Below are 23,715 nucleotides of genomic sequence, written 5' to 3' on the forward strand. Positions count from 1 at the left end.
TTTGTATAGAGAAACTTATCATTTACGTGCAATTTAAAACCATAGCACCGTGATTTTAAATAATATGGCAAAATCACTAATCCGGCATGGTCATGATCCCGAATGTGCCACATTAAAAACCTCTCATTGTACTTACCCTTACCCTTGCTCATTTTGCATGCATCATTTCCTAAAAATTAGCCTGGAGTGAGGTACGGAGGGGCCACTGTTCTGCCAGCTGAGGTTGAGTGGGTGTGTGACTGGTGGTGGAAGAAAGGAAGAGAAGGTAGATTTTCAACATTGATCAAGTAAGTCCACAGATTTTTACTTGGTTTTACATTTGGCAACTTTTGCACCTAAAGATGCAGTGGATGTATAAAGTACAAGGAGTCTAAACATGCCCACCCGAATGCATATGTGCTATTAAGTCATTATTTTGATTCAAAACTATATAAAACTCTTTTAGGCTCTGTCCCTAATGCCATTTTGATTTTTTAATTCTGTAGTCATTTTTTCAAAGGCTATTTCTAAAATTTTAACTCAATACCTCCCTTGCATTTGTTGTTCTACCACAAATATTTTGAACAGAACAACAGATGCAAGTGAAGTATTGAGTTAAAATTGACGTCTTGTCACGAACTGGTATCCCATGGACGGTTGTTCACAGCTTCGTTGCGCCTTTTGTTTCCCCCACCATTCCCCCTTAGTTCTGAGAAATCCAGGAGCAGTGACCTGACATGAACTTAGCCAATACGATGGCCTATTTCAAGGACCTTCTCCCTGGTCCTAAAGAGACCTCCGCGACACCTAGCGGCAGAAAAAAAGCAACTTCACCCATGGTGGCCAGCGAGCTGAGACTACGCTCGTGACACCTGGCGGCGAGTCAGTTCACCGCCTCCGTTAGTTCCCCTTTACGCCGCCAGAGCGCAGCGCCGCTACGCCTTATGGCCCTATGCTTCTTCCTCGCGACCTGTAGAAGTTGATTGTTTGTTGCTTCCTGTACCTGCCGGTAGAGACCGCAGCAGTCGCTCTTTGGCACGAACTACTGAAGTCGTGCGTACAACCACTCGGGCACCTTCGGAAATTTTCGGCCTAGAACCGAACCTTCCCCCTCCTTTGACCTAGGGCCTCACCGCCCGATTTAATTAGGAGCTTTGTCTGCCATTGCGGCACTCAGTCCTCTGACCTCGGCTACTGACCCCGTCTTCTCGGCGTCCTCTGCGCTAGGAGGCTTTTCGCGGGAATTGCGAATTCGTGTGCAGAAGAGATGTAGTCAGTTGCTCTAAGGGATGTGATCCCATTTGTTCAGTAGTCGGTCAGTAGTAGTAATTAGTTCAAGTCATGTCTCTAATTTTAAAGTTTTAGTATTTTTTTTATTTTTTTTTTCTAAATTTTTGGTTTTGTTCGCGCATCCACGACTTCTCGGTCCGCGGCATCCTGATGTCGGCGCGAGAAACCTAGTGAGTTCCGAACTCTACACCCTGTTTGGTGAGTAATCCGGCCTTTTCCCCCACATTCCCATTTGTTGGCCTTTTGCGCCGAAGTTGTATGACAGTCTGGAAGCAGGTCTAATTCGTTTTGAATTTGACTTGGGTTTCAGACAGGGTCAAAGTGCTGGAGAGACAAATTGCTCCCAGCTCGTGGTCCTGCACCTCCACTGTGGGTCACGTTAGAAGAGATGTTCCCGCGACCCGACGTTATCTTTTGAAGACCCGGGTGGTAAGGTAAAATCAACATCCCCCCCTTTTCTAGCTACGAACTACATTAATCGAATGAATAGCCTACCAGCGAACAGTGCTTTCCTCAAGAACATGTAGAATGAATAAAACTAATTATCGATGTAATCATTGGACGAATAAAATTTTGGTGTGATATTTATAAATTTTTGTTTATGTAATTGTTTGTTGTTAAAGTTGAGTATGTGTTGTTATAATAATATTGGGCCGGCCCATTCTCGAAAAACTTAAATATATTGTTAATATCATTAAATGGGAAACTTACAAATGCCAAATCAAATGGAACACAGAATTCATTATTTACATTTTTAAATAAAACAGGGAACCTATAGACCAAGCTACTTGTGAAGTGTTAATTTATTTATGATATACCTTCTTCCCTTAAACGATCCACCAGCTCCCAAGTTGCTTGTGTCAGGGAGTTCCAAATTGTCTTGTTCTCCACCTCGTGCCACCTCTAGTCAATAGCTTTAATTTTCTTATTATTCTTACCCAGCAAGTTTCCAAGGCTCTTTTTAATTAATTTAAAATAATTTAATTTTGAGGCACGAGGGGCGTTACAGTTTCCATTTGTTTTGTTCTTTAAAGGATTCATGCAATGGGGAATTTTGACTTAATTGAATTCTTAAGGCAAGTGCAACTGAAGTTTTGCACTATTTTTCATGGAAAAACTTCAAAAATGCAAAATAAAAATGAAAACATAAACCCACTGAGAACAAGCCTAAATCAGCTCATGTCGAACTTTAAATATCAGACAGCACAGAATTTTCCATGGAAGGAATTAGGTCATGAAAAAATACATCACAGACTAACAAAGTGGACTAACAATGACTAGACAGTTTCAACAAAAACAGTAAATGGAGAAAGACAACCTTGGACACCACAGCAAACAGACTAACTCAACAATGGTAAAAAGATATTGTGAAAAAAATTATGACAGCACAGAGAAAAACAGTTGCACTTCGAAAGAAAAAAGAATTTCCATTATTTGCCATTTGCCAATTTGTAAACTAGATATGTAACTTTTTTTAAATGGAAACCTAAATGATGACCCTTTTTGTTAGGCCTGTGCGAATATTCGAATTTTTGAATATCAAAACGAATAGTTTATTATTCATATTCAATTCAATTTTGAATACTAACACTTCGAAAAAACGAATATTCAGTCATTTACGAAAAAGTCTGAACGGGATCACTGAAACCGGGAAACATTTCGGGATCACGGAGGTTTCTCTCGTTGGGCGGGGGCAAAAGTTCCGCGGGATTTTCGTAATGTTTTAGAGTTATGTATGTGGAGTTATTCCACTACATCTGGCCACGTAAAGCCCGTTTGAACACAGTAATTTGGAGCGATAACTAACGTAATTTATGTAGAAGAATGTCGTCAGGTCGTTTAAAATAGATTTTAACTGTCAGCATACTGATAAAGATAAATACATGTCTAAAATCCACACAACCGGGGTGTTATAGGTGACAGTTTTCAGATTAGAGGGTGAAACATGGTTTGTCGGCACTGTTATTTCGTTCCGAACGTGACGGCGAAGAGAAAGAAAATTGTACAGACCATGTGGAAAACATCTGGCCGCATACTCACAGCAAATACTCCAAAAGCCTAACATGTTACGTCTATGTTTTTCAATAGGATAATACACAGTAAACGACCGGATGCAGGCAGAAGCCCCCCCCCCCCCCCCCCCTCCACTTCATTCCCTTCCCACCCTTCCCAAATTCCTCGCGTAGTGACAGCTCAGGCAATTATCCTGTCCCGCGCGTCAAAAACAAAACTCTTGCCAAGAACTTACTTAAAAGCTTGCGATCATGTTACATGGTGTTCCAAGATTGTGAAGTAAATGTGTTTTCTATGATGGTAGATCCACGGTACAAAGATTCACTAATTGAGGATGAAAATAAAATAAAAATATGGGTTGAAAATTTGTGCAGGGAGGTATGTAAGCTGTGTAAGCTGAACATAGTAGCTGAAACTATAACTGAGACAAGTGAGGCTACAAGTGAAATGCCTATTTAAGAAGTCATCTCTGTGGGCCTACGTGAAACCTTCAACAGCAGCTCAGTCTAAGCTTGCAAGCTACGAAGAAACTATCCAAGGAGAAGTAAACGGATATCTGGCAGCACCCTTAATCCCAAAGAATGAAAATCCTTTCAGTTTCTGGTCAGAGAAGGGGCGCACTTGTTTCCGAAACATAGCTGTGGTAGCAAGAAAGTACTTGCCTATACCTGCCTCACAAGTGTGCAGTGAGAGACTTTTCTCAACAGCTGGCAACATTGTGACGTGTAGAAGAGAGTCTACTACCCGAAAATGTAGAGCAGCTTGTGTTTCTCCACAAAAATTTAAATTAGCTAATATGTAGTGATGTGACAAGACTCTTTTTAATACGAACTAATTATAAAATTGGAGAACCTTTAAATTTTAAGTACTGTCAGTTTTTTGATTCTACATACATTGTATCAGTAAATATGTACCTGTTATCATATTGTAATGTGATGTGATATAACATGTTTTATGGGATTTCAATTCTCATTCCAATTATTCGAACTCAATATTCGTATTCGAGAATAATTTGGTATTCGTATTCGAATTCGATTCAAACTAAAAAAACTGATATTCGCACAGGCTTATTTTTTGTGTACAATCCCGTAACAGCAATTGATAGCAGGATAAGTATGTGGAATATTTACAAAAAAATATTTAATAATTTCTTGTGTGTTTACTAACAAGGGGGGAGAGGAAAGAATGTTGAACAATGAAAGAAGTGCACAGAGTCAAGATTTTGCACACAGATATCCTTACCAGGTCGGCAGCAGCACGAGTACAGTAATTGGTGAAAGTCTGTCAGAGGATAATCAAGAGTTAATTGGGTGAGCTTAAAATATTCACAATACATTGTCTCATAATGCACGTTGTTACATGAATGAAAAAGTTATTTGGTAAAATTAAAAATGTTAAAAATAAAAACATTTGCTTGATATCCGATAATGCATTATTGAGTATTATAACAGAAAATAATAAATGAATATTAAATAAATACACCATACACTAAATTAATATATCAAGGCGTGATAAACAACCAACACACATAAACATTCATGTAATTTAAAGAGCAGCAAATACCTTGACCAGCTTCCTGACAGTCAACATTGAAATGGGTTGGGGAATTTGACTTAATTGTCTTCTCGACTCCAGGACCAAACACACGTACTTTGGATACATTCAATGGTTCCGAAATGTAAACTCTGTAGGGGCTGTTTCTCGTTGCTACACCACCATAGTTAACCTGCATAAAACAGTTAAAAAAAACATTTAATTAAATTAGTAACCAGTTAACAGTGAACAGCATTTAACATTAAAAAAAAATTCTCTAAAAAGGATATAGCAAGATTATTCGATATAAACAAAAATGTTGACATCACTATCAAAATACCACTTAAAAATCAATGTTTTGCTCATATTTATACCTTAGACCAGTATTCATACAACATTATTGCCAGCAAGTCTAAGAGATGTGACCAGATTTAATAGTAATTCATCAAAATTATACTTTTGACAATGCTCAAAAATAATTTGAAAAGAAGTTTCAATGCTCACTTGCACAGTATGTTTTCCACCTTTCTTCGGAACATAGGTAGCAGTATAAAGATCATTCCCATCTGGAGTAATCTTCACATCAGTCTTAGCACAGTCTGCATCCAAAACCTGCAACAAACCATGGATTTCTTTTCAATACATGATTATCACCCACGTAAGACTATTAAGGTGAGTTTGTATCCAAATTACATTCAAAATATAATTTTTCACACTTCAGAAATGTGAAATATGTTCAGAGAGCTTTAGGGATTCCTCGAAGTTCTCACAATCACTTTTTTTGCAAATCCTTTCCCCACTCCCTTATTTCATCTCACCCAGTCTAAATCATCCAGGAATGACAGGTACAGTGAAAGGTGGGACCACAACTATGTTTAATTACTGATTTTGCCGAATTATTGAATGTCAGTATAGTTTTAAAGGGAATATCAATGGTCAAAATGTGAATTGGAAACACTGTACTGAAATGAAAACTTAACATTAACAATAAACTCCGAGCGAACTAAAAACACCAACAGCATGGTAACGGGACCTGGCGGCCAAAGTTAACATCTGGAATCCACCCGAAAAAATCTGAATGTGTGTGGCTGGATTGGTAATGGATCACAGAATGAGCCAAACAATAGAATGCTAGACCAAAGACCTTTCACCATATCCATTGAGTAAGGCAACCAGCATCCGTTATGCTATAGCCTCAGAGCTGCTACAAACTTCAAATTATTAAATCATCTGACTTTTAGAGGTTTTTTTAGACCTGAAACTGACAATTCACCCAACCTTCTGGACAGTAACATTGTTAACACACAGCTCTGTGTTTATACTTTACTGTTGACTTCATTTGAATGTTATAATTTATTCATAAAACATGTGACTGCCAAAAAAATTAATAAATTGATATTTATGAAATAAAACTGCTGTTCTAACCAGAACACACTGAAGATAGACATCATGTGTTTATAAGTAATGACTTGTTACAATCCAGACCTCCAGGCTAGCTATTGTCTAAATTTCACATACTACATAAAACACTTTGAAAATAATCACTGTAAGTCATAGGTTAAAACAGTTCATAAAAATTATTAGGTGGCAATGGTTAATGATGAATATAGGATTACATTTTGTTTCAAATAAAAAAGTTAATGGCCAAAAGTTGTAGATTTACAGGAGACTGATTATCCGGGTGCAGGTTATCCAGTTTGCAGGTTAACCTTTTCATTTTCACTTTTATAAACAATAAAAATAAAAACAAAAATAATTGTTGACTTTTTATTTTTGTGCACGCACAATGGCAAAGGCACTAGTGTAGCATTTAATACAATGCAATGAATTAGTAATTTCAACGAATGTGACTAAACCACAAACAATATTTTGCCCTTTTTTTCTCAATAGCTATTTGCTTCCTTTATTGCATAATTATTTCCGACATAGCCCAAGTGTTATGTAAACGCTTATACTCTGCCATCCTGCGTGTCAACAGCATCTCTGGAGAGAAAACCAAAAAAATATCAGGGCTAGTTTACCTTGCGCAACTAGGATGTGCTAGTGGAAAATCATGGCAAACACAAATTTAGTAAACAGAGTCACAATTATGTTAACAGGTTAAATAATATTTCTAATTAATAGAAAACATTAGGTTTATGAATTTTAAATTTTTATTAGAATGAAAAATATCTTCTACTTCAATAATACTATCAATTTGTAACTCATAAATGTTGGTAGCACCTATATAGGAAAAAAAAATGTTCTGCCCAAGCTCTATAATGTAAACAATGCAGTATGTGAATTTTTAAATTTAATTTTAGGTTGTTTAATTAATATCAAAATGTTACCCAACATTTTTTTAAATGTATTTAAAACGTATTTAGATATTAATTAGCACTGTAAATTAATTTTAACGGGATTAGTGTCTTGATTAAAATTGGTGGTCAACAAGCACACTAACATGTTTGGAAAACCAATTATTTTAATTAAAATACTCCCCTATTGAAAAAAAGTGCTTTTTGATTAGCGCTTTGTTTAATTGGAACAAATTAGGGCGTTAAATTGAGAGACGTCTGTTACAGTGTGTCTAGATAGTCAGACAAAAAATTTTAAGTTTTTTATACATTGCTTTAACATTTTTTTTTATCCGCGGACTTCTTGCCAGTCATTACCCCAGATAATCTGGAGTGTTCTATATTTCAAATTTTACTGAAAACTTGTCAAGTTTCACTTTTGCATACAATTAATACAGTTTATGACAACCCATTGATCAGAATCCACATTTACTTAAGTGTCCAATGTTATAAACTCTCGCGGTCATCCCAAACACATGGTATTAATCACAGAGAGGCTCTTGTCCTCCCAGCGTGGCTACTGATTTTACAACATGGCTCTAATAGGCCTATGCTGCCACCAGTGTCTAAAACTCTAGTAAATACTATTCAAAATAATTTTTATCACTGCAACCCGGACAACAGGCATTATATTGTCCACTTCAGTCACATAATAATTATTTGTGAGCCACCGACAAACGCCAACTTACATGGCGACTTATGAACGATGACTAGCCAGACAAAGCACAGTACAAAAACAAAACAAAAATCGTTGAAAAGTTAAACAGCTGGGGACTTCCCCGGTAAAAACTCCTCATTGGCTGCAAAGATCATTATTACAATTAATATTCGGTGATTCCCCAGGCAGAGAGCTTCCAATGGTCCTGGCAAACATCTGTCTCTCTCTAACATAGGATTACTATCACTTCGGCACCACGGCGTCACTTTCTTTTTCTCTTACACAAAAACACTGTCAATGTTCTATATATGTCACAACACCCTTTAAAAAACATACGTACACTTAAGGTTATAAAAATAGCATTTAAATAAAATAAAATATGGAAACTCTCACATGAACAGTAACCTAGTACAACTTTCAGAAACCAGTAAAACAATAGCTAGATGTCCTTTATAAATAAACAATATTTAAATATCAGCTTCTAAAATAAAAATATCAACAAAATATTAGCGATAGTAAAATACAAATAAAAAACTATGTCAATATATCTATAATCAGCTGATTTACTACTTTACTGAAAATAAATATATAAAAATACTTTGCAAAGCTGTGTAGGGCAGGAAATCTGTAATACTACAGACTACAAAATGCTTAGTGTTCAAATTTAATTTCAGCACATTTAAGGAATTATATATACTCTAGTATGATAAAATTGTGTTTATAAAATGTTTCCTCTTCAAATTAATTTATAATAATATAAGACCTTGCATTCTTTAAAACCAAATAAATCAGAGAAAAACTATAATATGCACTGTGCACGCTGGAACTTACGTGCTGCTCATTGCTACTCTTTTTTGGCTATGAAATGCTAAATTCCTTGTCAAAATCATGGGTCATTAGAAATGACAAAGTGTGATGAGATGCAAATGAAGCATTGACTGAATGAATCGGTGAGGGAAACGGGAGTACCCGAAGAAAACCCAGACTGATTCCCTGCAACATCTGCCAATTTTTCCAACTGCGAATAATCCTGGTCTGACCCCAATAGGAATCAAATCAAGATTACCTTAGTGGGAGGCAAGTAATCTGCTACTCAACCTCCATGATCCTTGTTTTGCTATCGTTTAAAACGGACACTAGTTCTGAAGAACAGTGCGATGTTTTTTTTTTGTGAAATGAGGGAGAGGTAACAATATTTAAACATTAGAAATTGGGCGTAACCGGGAAAACAGGGCACAAGAAAGCACAGTAGAGCTTGTACTAATTAGAAGTCATTGAAGTCATTGATGTCATTAATAGGAATAAAACTGCTGTTTACAAGCAGTATAAAACAAGTAATTAATTTACTGTAAACCTGGGGTTACAAGTTTTATACCAGACCTCTTATTTAATAATGTTATTTATTATTTGAATGATTCCCTACTATTTTTCTGGTAATCCTAGATTTAAAAAAACTGCGAAAAAATTGCAGGGCTGATAAAGTTATAAAGTTTTTTTCATCAATTTACTTTGCACTGGTCAGGCCAGCAGTCTATTCAAACCTGAATTGTTACCCATTTACAGATTATAAGCATCAATTTTTTTTTTTAAACAAGCTATTTGGAAAATATTTATATAACCATAAATGGACTTTATGTGTGTGTTTGTGTAGTGTGATTAAATATTTAATTTAGGATTTCTTGGATCTGGTTTCACTAACTTCAATTAGTCACTTTAATCTAAGTGGAGCTTAAATACTAGTAATCTAGATCAAAAGCTGAACAAGCTGCCTTGTGTGACAACTGTCATATTAATAAAATTGAAAGCAATTTGTTTAGTAAATCAATAATGGTTCGAGCAATGCAAAATATCATTTTTGAAAAGAAAAGTGAATATTAAGTTTTCCTGACATACTGGTAACAAAAAAGCTTTTCTTTTATATAGTATACCGAATAAAATGGGGAAATAAAAAATTCTGTACCTTCTTAAGTAAAATCTTTCATAATAAAGAGAATATTTGAATACAAATTTTTTAACAAAGTGTGCATCATCACAATCAATTAAGTTCTAGCTATATTTCTGATGTTTGATTAGAAAGGTTTAATTACCTCTAACGGTATGGAAGTTGAAAGTAGTTCTGATACCATCTGCTTCAAAGACCACGGTGGGTGAGTGATCAGGTCACTTGCTTCTAACCAATGTAAACTGGGTTCAATTCACAGTGAAATCACTCGAGGATTTTTCATAATGGCAAACATCATCAGCTAATGGGTTTTCTCATGGTTCTCCAGTTTCCCCAACCCATTTGTCCATCATCCCATAGGTCACAGCAGAAGCATCAAAGTCACTAACACTGGGAACTGGTTCTATGAACCAGAAAATTCTCCTACCACCAATTCTAAGATTAGACATGAGATTTTCATTTTACAATCTGCTTTTATGTCAAGCATTTTAAATATAATTGTATCTGATAATGCCTTTTTAAAACTAATATTACAATTTGTAGTGAACTACTAGTACAAATTATTTTTTTAGCAGCAATGATAAACAAAAAGGCATGCTGCAATAACAATGCAAAGTAAAACCTCTAATAGTGTTTGTCGTTGTTGTTCAAATCAATTACCACAAAGCATACAACCATATATTAAAAAGAAGTCTTACTTGTATGTCCAGTGGTGCTGAGCCAGCCTTCCTGGTATCTATTTTGAACTCTGTGGGTTTTCCTGATTGAACTCCATTACTTTCAATTCCTTTACCATGGCATTCAACCTATAACAGGAAAAAAATCTGTTCATACTCAACTTATCAATATTGGATTAAATTTATTTTCGTAAAGAACAATTTCACATAAAATCTTCAAAACAATGCATACAGCAAAGTTTACTATGTTATAACTTGAAAATAAAATTGCTACACAGTAGATCCTCGTTAACCCAGATCAACTGGGGCCAAGGCCAAACAGAGTTAAAATATGGGTTAGCTAGAGAATGAAGGAAAGTTATAAAAAAAGATAGTGTACGTATTATCAAAAATATTTTTAATGGAGATTAAAAATTATTATCAGCACATTTTCACCTAAAATCACATTATATGTATTTACACTGTACACAATACAAGTAGAAACTAGTTGGTAGTAAAAAGGCAGTGAGCTTTTGCTGCCTCAGTTTTGTGCATCGCTTATGAGCAGTACAATCTTGCATCTCCTTTAGCATTAGAAGCTCATTTGGCGATGTTTCAAGTTGACTCTCCGAATAAACAAATAATTTATCTATGTTTGCTACTGCTTCTGTAAGGGGCATAACCAACACTGGTTCGTCAACACTATCCGAGTCCTCTTATTTTCATTTTCTGTAACACTGCATCATGCAATAATTTCTTCATTTGTGATTGCTATATAACCTCCGTCATTGTCAATTTGAATCCAATTAATTGTCAATGTCTTCTTCACCAAAATCGGAACAGCCTTTGATATTATTACAATGCCTATATTATCTTCCACCATTGTTCTTTCTTCTTCTTCAGTCTTGTTTTCTTGCAAGTCACACACACCAGGCCACAGCTTTTTCCATAACTTTATCAAAGTTTCTAATCCCAAGCTTCAGCAATCATATAAATAACAGTCTATACATTAAAAGATTTCAGCACCACTACCACACCATGATCTTCTTTGTCCTCTACCAGTTGACTTAGCATTCACCTTTTTGACAACTTTTTTTTGTAGAACTCAGTTGACCCAGAAGTTACATTAGATGGTAAAAACTTCACTGAAATGTCCTCTTTGATTAATTCATTGACAGACTGATGTGAAGGTGCATCGTCAATCAGCAAAACTGTCTTTTTTGAGAAGGCCACAATTCAAATATTTTTTTACTGATGGCACAAAATTCTTGAAAAACTATTGACTGAAAACGTTGTTAACCATTCAAGCACTTTTTTGTGAGCTGTAAACGACAGACAATGAGTCACGTTTCAAATTTTTCAATGCACAGGTTTTATAGACTTCCCTATTATAAGAAGAGGAATTTTGTGTTTACCTGATGCATTACTGCAAGTCATTATAGTGAGGCTGTCTTTCCCTTTCTTATACCCTTTAACTGAATCTCCTAATTTTTAGGCTGCATTTTACTCGACAACATCTGGTAAAATAAACTCAAATTCATCAGCATTGTAAACTTTATTTGAAGTTAATTCTTCCTTTTCAATAAAGTCTTTAAATTCTTTTTTAAATTTTTCTGCCGCTTCAACATCACCTGACCAGCTTTCTCTAGTGATTGTAAGTTACGCACTCCATGCCATTTTTTTCCATCTGTCCAACCACCCTTGGCTAACTGTAAAATTCAGATTTCCATGGGGCAACTGTTTGTTCACTCAATGCTTTTTGTTGAATGATGGGTCCAGAAATCAGCAAAGAACATTCTCTTTCTGCACCAAATCCGATGAAAAATGCTTCATCCAGAGTTTCTAGTTTAGCAGTTTTTGTTTTACATTGATTGTCCAAATTGTCCTTAGAAATAATTTTTAAACATAAGTCATCAATGTGTTTTCTGTTCTATTTTCCAATCATGTACGGTCAATGTTTCTACTCCAAACTCTGCAGCAATGTTCTTTAGCGGTTCTCCTTTATCAATTTTTGTCTTTGCTACCCATCTTTATTTCCATAGTTACAACAACGTTTTTATGTTTCATCACCATTTTGAAAAACGCACAAACGAAACAGCACAACGATACTGTACCTCAGCAGTGACACTAGGACAACACACGAACCCTACCGAATCACAGCGCAACTGAGGAATGTTGTCTCTAGGTCAATTTCAAGTGCGAGTCGGGCGAAGGGGAAGAAGAGGGTTGAGACACCAGTTTGCTGTGTAGCAACAGCAGGTGGGATGAGAGCAATGAACTTGCCCGCTGGCAAGTTAATTCCAGTCATGTAGCTACTGAGAATAGCGATTTATCATTTGTAAAACAAGTCTACTTTTAATAATATCTTTATTTTCTTCCAAAACTGGTCCGCCTTATCTGGACATCTGGATTAACGAGGTTCTACTGTATTTAGTAACTAACGAAACAGTAAACAATTAATATGTATAAATACTAGTACAATAAAAAACTATGTTATGAAAAAAACAGTCTTTTTAATCTTAAGTACACGAATAGACTATAGTTTGAGAACAGTATAGTTAAGTAGGTACAGTAAAAACATAATTTGAAACTTAAAAATCAAATGAAGACCTTTAACAATACAGTTATTAAACTAGGCATGCCAAAGTCAGTTTCGTGATTCATTGATACCCTTGATTCTAAAGGAATCTTAAGAAGCTAGGGAACTGTATGACCAAAAATATAAGCTTAAAAAACTGAATCCTTCAAAATGCACTTTAAGCTATTAACTTACGAATTATCTAATAGTGCATTTACATGTGTAATTAATGCACTTTATAGTGCTAATTTTAAGTTTAAATAAAATAGAATGCAAATTATACAAAAACTAATTACTTAACAAATAATTTTATAGATATATAATAATTAATGTTTTATTTTTAAAAAATATATGTATTACATACATAACATTTTTCTCACACAATTATGTTTTCCAAATTATTGCATTTAATACCATATATTACTGGGTGCAAACTTCTTGAAAATAAATGGGACATCACAACTTATTAATAAATTACAATTTCTATAATAGAAAATGATAACATTGGATTTTGGGATGTGGGAAAAAGAGGTATAGTAAAAACCATTATTAAAAAAATATATTATTGTAACAGGTTTTTAATTTAATACATGTAGATATTGGTCTAAGGTTCAAACTGTATATTTATAAGTTAGGTAATTCTTTAATAAAAAAATTATTTTTAAAATTATTTTTAAAACATCTTTTTAATTTGGTATTAACTTTTTCCAGTTTTTTCAATATGTCTTTAATCAAAATGGATTAAAAAATCAATAAAAAAACTTATTTTAATACTTTTATTTTTAACATATTAAAACTATGTACTGTATCATTCAAATTCAAGGTAAACCATAGCCACCAATTTTGGTCACTGGCCTGACACATTAGTTGCACAAGTAAAATGGATAAGTTTAAAGATATAATATATCTTGTTTAAAATAACAGTAAAAAAGTATTACGATTATTGTAAGTTATATAATTAATCATTAAAAAATAAATACCTGATAGGGTAGTATAGGGAGAGTAGGGATACTTGATCCCCTTTTAAGTTTTTTGATTCTAGTTCAAGCCTAACAGAAATATCTGATTATCTAGGACTGTATTTCATTCTAACAATCTTGGCACAAGGATTAACACCCCTTTGGATTTGAAATATCTTTTATCTTCTATTATAGAATCTATTTTCAGATTTTTTGTATCAGGGATCAAGTGTCCCCTCTTTAGGGAGACTTGTTCCCTCTTACTGGGAGAGTTGATCCCAAAAGGATCATGTCTCCCTTCTGAAATTTATAAAATTCTTTCTGCTATTTATTATGTTTCCCTTGAGTTATTTTATGGAAGAAATGAAGTCTATGAGTTTGATAACATATTTTTAATGTATTAATTAAATCACTGTAAAATAATGGTCGCTTAGAAATATTTAACCAATAAGAAATTGGGAAACTTTGTAATAAAAATACAGTCCACATCTTCTGTAGGGCACTTGCAGTTCATTTTTAACACTTTCTATTGGGACAAGTCCATCGCTTCAAAGTTACCTGTTGGAAATAAAGGTAGGTACACTCTTTCTTCCTTAAAATGTTCCACAAATATCCAGTGACTGATAGGTCATCTTCATTAAAGTTATTTAAGAAAGTTACCTACTATGAAACAACAAATCAACCAATATCAACATTGGGAAATTTTATTTTTAAATTGTAGTGTCCACGTCTGATGGAAGGCAGTGGTAGGACTTTTTTCACTCTTTCTCTTGGCACAAGCCCCTCGTCTCTAATTGTTGGAAAGTAAAAGTGTGCCTTTTTCTTCCTAAGAAAGTTCACCAAAATCTCAAGAGGATGATGGGTCAACTTCGGTTACATTTCCCACAAAATATGTTTTTCCTTTCTTGCCATCAAACTCAACAAATACAAAGTCATCTATTTTGGGATCGCACACTGCAAAGAAGTCTTCCTCTTCCACTTCAGAATCTTTACTTGTTGACAGTAGACTAATGTCATCCAAGCTGTCACCACTGGCTTCCCAAACTCCATCATCTTCTGAACTGTCACCTTTTGGCTGCTCTTCTTTTTTATTCTTTTTAGATTTACTCATTTTCAAATTCCCTCCTCGTTTTGTTAAGTCTTTCTTAATTTTGGATGCCTTTTTTGCATGCTTTGCTTCCAGCTCGACTTTCTCAGGTGTATCAGTTAAAATGCGACATCGACCCCGCTTGCGGCCTTTTGTTAGATGTTCAACTCTAGGAGGGGCCTTGGGGAGTGGTCGAACTTCCAGTGGAGAGACAGCTGTTGATGCAGAACTGATGGTTGGTGATTGTTGGAGCTGAAAAGATGGCCCAGGCTGAGAACTAGTTGACAGCGCTGGAGGCAATTCTGAAAGCATGGTAGGCCTATGCATGGTTTCTTCCAGAGGGTTTGGCCTATCTGTCACCAAACTAGTGCAAAACGCATCCTCTCTAAAAACATCAGTGTTGAAAGGAGAAATTCCAGATACTCTGAAGCCACTTAGGATGTTCGCCGGTGAAAAATCCCTGGGATAAGCTTGTCCATTTAGACCTGCAATGTCATATATTGTTATGTTTTTTTCCTGGATGATTGGTCATCCAGTCAGCAGCAGCTTGGTTGTAGTAGGTTTTCAGTGGTCCGAAAACACTTTGATCAAGTGGTTGTAGTTTGTGTGACGTATGTGGGGGCAGCGTTAAGAGGATCAGACCATTGGCTCTGGCAAAGTCTACAACTTCAATATTTACAAGGCTATCATGGCTATCTAGGATAAGTAAGTGCTTGTTGTCCAGGCTGCAATTGGAATGCTTTTGAGAGTGTTCCAGATACTTCAATAAGTTTTCCTTTGTCATCCACCCAGATGTGTGGGTTGCTCCTGCAGAGCCTGGTGGTGCGCCTTGAAGCATACGGTCTTGCCAGTTTACTCGTGGTAAAAATAGAAAGGGAGGAAAATGATTACCACATGCATTAACAGCAGAACCAACTGTTACGAGCTGCCCCTTCTCTCCCGATGTCACTTTTGCTACCTGTTTAGCACCTTTCTATCTGATAATTTTTAAAGGCTTGTGAACATTGGTCACACCCGTTTCATCGAAATTCCAAATTTTTCAGGTGTAAACCCATACTTTTCAATTGTTTCTCTCAATTTCTCAAAAAAGGTGCTGACTGTATGTTTGTTTAATGCTGTGCTATGTGCTAGGCTGGTCGGTTCAGGACTTCGAAGACTTCTTTCCCAATCCTGGCCAGCCCTTTTGTTTACTTCCCAAGAGAAAGAAATCTTCTTGGTATTCGCTTTAGCAAACTCATAGGCAAGCTCTCACAACTTCGTCAGTGGTAGCCAATAGTTCAGACGAGATGCTTGTAAAAGATAATTGGCAAGTTGCTCTTCTTCATTAGTGAAAACTTGTGCCTTTTTGAACCCAGACAAGCATTGTTATCCCCTTCTAATCCGCCTTTTGAGTGTCATCACAGTGATGTTGAATTTCTTGGCAGTGCCTTTCAAGGATGCCCCATCTTTCACAGCTGCAACAGCAGCGGCGACAGTATTCGAGTCAGGCAGAGCTAGCTTCTTTGCACCAGGTTTTCGTCTATACTTGTTCGGCATCTTAAATAGTACAAAATAACTTGCCTATCATACGTGGTACACCTAAATATAAAATTGTAGGTGATTGGAAATATTTTTCACATGGCAGCTCTCTTAATCCTTTTTGTTAAACATGTTCTCATTATCAATACTGCTGTGATTGTTAAACTTTACTAATGAATGTATCATACCTTTTTTTAGGATAATGCACAAGTAATTTCCGCATTATTGTATTGTAAGGAAACTCTATAGGGAGACTTAATTTAATAAGGGCAACTTCATCCTTGGATCACGTCTCCCTCGAAAATGTGGGATCAACTCTCCCTATGGTACACTGACTTTTTAAAATGAATGTATAATTAAACATAACCTCAAAAATACACTTATTTTAGTTTGACATGTTTTTTTAGACAACCTGAAACCACTATGAATTGAAAAACCAAGTAAATGTTTAAGAGAGTTAACAAGAAAGAAAATAATACTATAAAAAATGTTTCATATGGCGAAAAATCAAATATTGTCACAGAATGAAAGTACAGTAAACTCTCTCTAGTCCGGGGTTCTTGGGGATTTACAGATCACGGATTTGTGAATACTCCGGATTTTTGAGAGGTAAAATTTGTTTATTTTTTTACTGATAAAAACATGTTTTTTCTCTTCCCTCGTGTAGGTAAATGACACGTTAGCAGTTATCAAATGGAATTACATAAAACAGAATACATTGCTAAACAAGATTCAAAATTACATAAAATAAAAATAACGCCACGTCTCTCTTTGACGCTGTATACTAGAGCATCTCCCACTGCACTGTTTACAGCCAGCCGGCCGCACGAATGGCAGACACGCAGCGCGGCGCCGACCGGCTGGCTGTCAACAGTGATGTAATCTTTTGTTTACGACTACGTCTCAAAAATAATGGACACGAGTGCCAACATATACAGAGAACCAGGGGCATAGCCAGGGGGGGGGGGGGGGTTTAGGGGTTCTAACCCCCCCCCCCCCCCCCCCCCCCCTAGACAACATTTTTTTTTCTTATCTGAAAGTAGGTTAGCTAAAAGCCTGGGTGTCTTACTGCTATCACCGGCCACTGCACTGGAGGGTAAGAGTAAGCGAGCCCTACCGATTCCCCTTCCCTTCCCCTACCCCTGTCGCGTGCAGAAGCTATAAGGTTGTGACGCAGTGACGGGTCCCAAGTTTTCTAATATCTTACACCTATTTTATTTAATCAGCGCGGTAATTATAAGCAGGTGGTGACTGGGTAACTCTTCAAGCTAAAGCTAAATGTTTCCAGGAATAGGCCAGTTCTGCCGAAACCCAACCATTTTTATTCCTTTTTTTTTGTATTGTCCAGCTTCGAGCATGATTTATGATTTTGAGTGGACGTGGACAAGGCACTTGGAATGATTAAAATATTTTAAATTAATTTCTTACTTCATCACTCAAAACAATTTTTTTATTAAAAAATTAATAATATTTTTATCATTACAATATTTCAAGTTAAGTACCGAAAAATGCTCAAATAGCACTATTTTACACCTTAAAATCCAAATTTTTCAGGGGGAGGACCCCCGGACCGCCAACTTAATAAGGTGGGGGGGAAGACCATGCTTCTTAACCCCCCCCCCCCCCCCCAATTCGCAAATCCTGGCTACGCTACTTCAGAGAACAAAACACATACAAAAAACTGATGTGGATAAATACGTAAACAACTGTCATTACACTTGCCTTGCCATTAACTGGGCTTTTCATTCTTATGACACAAAAATTATTACACATATTAAAATCAAACTCGCCACTTTACAATACGTCTGTATCGCATATAAACACAATTTACAAGAGCGTGCACACACAAAATCACTTTTAATTTCCGTATTTAGAAGATTCAAAGTTAGTGTCACGCCTGCTTTACACATCAGTTTAATCACCATCTTCGTAGTCATAAACAGTGTTGGTGACAGTGCCCGATGTTGACGGCTGGGGCTGCGATGTCAGCTCAGTTGTTTCTTGTCTGGAAAAATGGGTCCTGACGTCCGACTGCTTGATTGATTGTCTTCGTTTATGTAAAAACGTAGAATGCAATATGTGGCATTGCATTATTTTGGAGACAGAATAACAGTCCCTTTCGTTTTCCGCAAACTAAATTAGTGTTCCACGCCGCAGCAGCGTCACTCCAGGCAACTTCAGTAGCATCATCACCATCATCATTGCTTTTACTCTCTGGGATGGCAGTGTTACGATTTTGAGAGCTTGAAATAATTTCTTCATCTGTTAAAGTTAGAGTAACAGGAACATCCTTGTCAACATCTAGCCATTCATTTACAGGGTGGCCACTCTATTATTAAAACCAAATTCCAGACTTTTTCCAGATTTTTCCAGGTTTTCTTAAGATTTTCCAGGTTTAAAAAAATTGACATATATGTGGCAAAAAAATATATTTTGAAATAGTTTTTCAATTGTTTTGATTAATGTTGTTTACCGACATCAAGGACACTATAACAATAATCACTTTAAGAATTTATTAAAACCAAGAATACTCACCAATCAGTGAACAAATTACAAAAACATTTTGAAGTATTTTGAAGTGTTCTTGATATAAAGTGTTATTTTATTTAAATAAAAATCGCTGATACAAAAATTCTCACTTTTCCACACACATGAACCATTTAAAGTTTTTTTATTTCTTCATCAATGAGGGCTGCCTCTTTTAAGGCATCATTCATTATTTTCGCCTTTTTTGCCTCCAGTTCCCTTAGATTTTTTTGAGCTTCTCTTTTCTTGTCCCTTTCACTTTTTTCAGCCTCTACCTTCTTTCTTTTACTCTCCAGATGCTCCTTATAACGCGCACAAGAATTCCTTGCATAGTGGATAAGCGATTTAGTAATTTGCACATGTTGCACACCCTTAGAATTCATGACAGCATCATACACAATTCTTTGTGCAATAAGACTATCCTCAGTTTGATTTTCAACCAGACAATCCGAATTTACGGAAAAACCACGTTCCAAAGCAGCATTTCCATGGGAAAGAATAAGCAAATGCTTGATAAATAGTAGTAAACTTGGAAATGATTTGCCAGATTCCACCATAACCTGCACGTAGAACAAATCTAGACGCTGATTCTGGCGATGATAAGACTTCATGGCTTCTCCCACGGAAGCTATCTGGATAAATTCTTGGTATTCTTGCAGAATCTTGTCAGCGGTGGACCCCGGGATCTGTTGCTTTTCAAATAGAAGTTCCAAGCATGCTTTAATTCTTTTCTCAGCAAGGTTTGGTTTACTACGTATCAACTCAGGGTTGATACAGGAGATTTGTCTAGTAAGACTATATGCAAGTGGAGAACGCTGCAGAACCTTTTGAAGGAAGCCAACATAAAATGATCTACAGTCATTTTTAAATTGTAGCACAACCTTCTCAGCAAGCTGACCTCGTACCTTCTTCAGAGCATCTGTAGCTGCAAAACCAATGTCCACCTGATTTGCCAGCAGAAGGTTTTCATTTTTCGACAAGTCAATGTTTGTAATTGATTGAGCACTTTCGATAACCTCTTTTCTAACAACTCTCTTAAGCACAGTGGTTGTGAGTGCCTGAAGTTCTTGATGCAAGAATGGTGCCATTGGGTCATCACTCTGAAATTCTCGTAGAAAGGGTTCTACAAGTGATGCTCCAGCAGTGAAAAAGGCCAGTTTGGCACCCATCATCTCATCCTTTACAGCACTACAAATAATCTTGAAATTTTGGGATTCTTTAAGAGCAGGAAAACTTCGTTTGAAGTGTGAATCTTTAGGTTTCACTTTGTCCTTTATTTGCTTTTCGATGGCTTCAACATAAGTCTTCATATGTGGCAGTAGTTCATAAGCTCTTTCAGCAACTTTCTTATTTTCCACCCATCTCACACAGCAAAATTTAAGGGGGAATACAGTGCAACCTGTGCAAGATGAGAAATCTGCTCTCCGCAGAGGAACATCCTTGAAGTGATAATAAAGCGCTCTTAAGAACCCGACTACACACCATCCTGTCACTTTTATTCCTTCTTTAAACCCACCATGTACAACATGAAGCCCACAGCTGCCAATGTTGATTAGGTCAAAACCTTCACGACCTATTTCTTCACGCAATTCAGTAACTAGATCCTTAGATAGCTTCCAGTTCACAGAGGGCCCATCCATGGACACTTGAATAATTTTTCTCAAATTTTCATGTCCTAAAACATTCTTGAGTCCCTTCAATAGATCTTGGGCTCGAGTAGAGCTTAGGAAAACTGACGTGAAATACCTAGACTGCACCATGTTGAGTTCTTCATCCCAGAAGCGGACATGTATATCCATTTGTTCACGCTGAACAACCTTGTTTAGGCTTTCATCAAAACCAATAACAATTTCAGATGATTTTTTTACCAGCTCCTTCAATTCTTTTTCAAAATATGGAGCTATGCCATGGTTAATTAGATAACCAATCTTCGAACGCTGCAACTCCATTTTTTGAGTGACCGCACAGTCAGGAAACATGAGTTTCATGACTGATACACTTTCAGCTGCTTTACGAAGTGATGTGTGACCAACAATAGTGTGAAGAGCCCACAAAATTTCCGCCCTCGTAATATGTTCCCCCAAAAGGAACCTTTGAAGAACATTTCGATTTGGAGTCTCGCTGGTATCGATAGTTGATACCAAGTTATCTACAGATGACTTCTGATCAGGATCGACATGATTCGCTTGTTCATGTCGTGCAGCAATACCTGAAACAATGGAACATGCACACTGTTGTCTGCTCCCTACCTTGGGGAAGGAATAAAATCAATAAATATGCAATAAATGTCTGCGCATAAACTTATTTTACAGTATCGCATACTAGAGTTTAATCCCACCTCGTCTACTCTATTTTGCGATACCAGTCTTCTATTTTGCTAATTATTCTCCTCTGTGTTACTTTTACGCAGTTTGTAGCTTTGTACAAACTGTTATATTTCACGATTCCAACAAGTTGCCACGTTCACAAAAATATTTTCCTTAAAAAAACTGTATCGGAAAATAGAGTATAACCCATCCGCTCAACTCTATTTTCTGATACAACTTTTTCTGTATCAAAGAAAATGTAACAATAGACGTGGTTTCGAGAAATATAACGTGCAAACTTAGTCTAAAAACATTCAAACTGCATATAAGACACACATAGAACGAGAATAATTAGCAAACAAATACTGGTATAGCAGGTACTATCCGACACTGTTTTAATTTTTACGAGCAAAAATATACCTTCAATGTCCTTACACTAAAACATACGGCACTTACATGGCTGACCTAATCGCAAATGTCCTAGAACGCCACAGCATAACAATTATCTGATAATTATTTTTCATTTTATTTTTTATTGGTATTATGTATTATTTATAAGCATTATTTTTATGCAGCTGACTTAACCCAACCAACCTATCACTTTGTTTTCCATACCTTCTAGAACACGATACAAAATACTTTCGTATATTAAAATAACGTTTTTACATTTAGCTAATTTTTTTTATGTAGCTGACCTAACCTAACCAACCTTTCACTTCTTTTTCAGTACCATTCAGAAAATGATACAAAATACTTTCGGGTAATCAAACAACTATTTTTTCCGTAGCAAATTTTTAATTTAATTTTTCTTTGTGTAGCTGACCTAATCTAACCAACCTTTCACTTTCTTTTCAACATCTGAAAAATGTCTTCGGGTGATGCATTTTACATTTAAATATATTTCCTACTTACCTAACCTTGCATAGTCATATTGTCTTTCCCTACAATGTGCCCCGGCTGTTATTCAGCTACCAAACATTTGCCGGCATTTCTATGTTACACTGTTGCCACACCTTTGCTTATTTTTTTTTTCAAAATCAATTATCGCATGTGGCTACCAACACTGCCGCATTTTTATTTACTTTCATACCTACCTTCATCGAATGTGTCATGATAGTTCCCCTACTTCCGGAATCGAATTTTAGAGTTGACCCTATTCTGCTCGCAACCATTTATTCATTATTAAATTATTCATTTTTGATTGGGGGACATGATTTGACTCGCAATATACTCGATTCCGCGATCAATCGGGGCGCGATGTGCCGGGCGTTTACTGTACAACGTGAAACTATAGGCTGTATTTCAAATAAATTGTAAGCAAATGCACACACTCGGCACTCTCATTAAATCTATAGAGTTCAATAGACTCTTCAAGCATTTATTTAACACAAAACAAAAATATTAATAAAACACTAGTAACTGTAACTTACCTTTGCTGCAAGACGGAACAGCTTCATGGTGTTGACCAGGATGAGTGGAAAAAAATGCAGTAACGTACATATTTCTATCTTGGCATGACTTCGCATTTTGGTGAAATTTCGATTTGGCGTGGCTTAAAAAGGCACCTCTGCCCATAGTATCTAACTTAAAACTTTTCGCACAGATCTTGCACTTTGCGCTACCTTTGTCTTTAGGGTCCTCGGTGGCCCACGGAAACTCCACCTCATAGCGACAGGAATATCTCGTTGACATGATCCTAACCTCCCTCCTGCATTCACTGCTACAAGATACTCATGCTTCCAAAAACTACAAACAAAAAATTATTCACGTTCGTGTTCCGCTAAACAATCGACGCACCATCGCCATCTTCTAAACCCTCCTCATACCTCACAAACGAAAAAACTGCGCAATACGCCAATAAGAATATAAGAACGCATATAATTTTGTCATTGGTTCCTACGACCGATCATTGCAACCAACTGCTGAATTCAAACTCATGTACTACCATTGTATTACCCACGCATTCGTGGAGCGTATTACTGTTAGAAACGATGTTTATGGTGGTAGACCTGGGTAAAGTATTTTTTTTTTTTTTCGTTAGTCATTTAGAACAAGTACAGGTACGAAAACACGAACGTCTTCAAATACGTAAAATGAATGTTTTGACTTCCCGTTAAGTCGTAAAACACATAGATATAGTAAATAAACAGCTGAAAAATTAATTAAATTCGAAACTAAAGCCGACGCAGTTTCTTGCAAGTCAGACGCTGCGTGTAAAAGCGGGGCACACAAACGAACTTTTCCCTAATGACTAGTAAAATTCAAGATTATTTCCAGATTTTTCCCGGGTCCTTTCCAATTCCAGACTTTTTCCAGGTTTCCCGGTTTTTCCCG

At 36.2% G+C, this 23,715-nt stretch overlaps 1 protein-coding gene across 1 annotated transcript in view; it reads right to left on the reverse strand.

Moving 5' to 3' along the window:
• The window catches only part of LOC134529275 (filamin-A), a 786,080-nt gene that overhangs the window by 424,520 nt on the left and 337,845 nt on the right, over positions 1–23,715 (reverse strand). Inside the window, exons 12-14 of the mRNA XM_063363172.1 lie at positions 10,450–10,557; positions 5,320–5,427; positions 4,846–5,008 (exon numbers count right to left, since the gene is read on the reverse strand). Of these exons, the coding sequence (XP_063219242.1) occupies positions 4,846–5,008; positions 5,320–5,427; positions 10,450–10,557 (379 nt within the window). The remainder of the gene's footprint in view (positions 1–4,845; positions 5,009–5,319; positions 5,428–10,449; positions 10,558–23,715) is intronic.

Source organism: Bacillus rossius, chromosome 2 (assembly GCF_032445375.1).
Source record: "Bacillus rossius redtenbacheri isolate Brsri chromosome 2, Brsri_v3, whole genome shotgun sequence".
In the NCBI taxonomy this organism is placed as follows: domain Eukaryota; kingdom Metazoa; phylum Arthropoda; class Insecta; order Phasmatodea; family Bacillidae; genus Bacillus; species Bacillus rossius.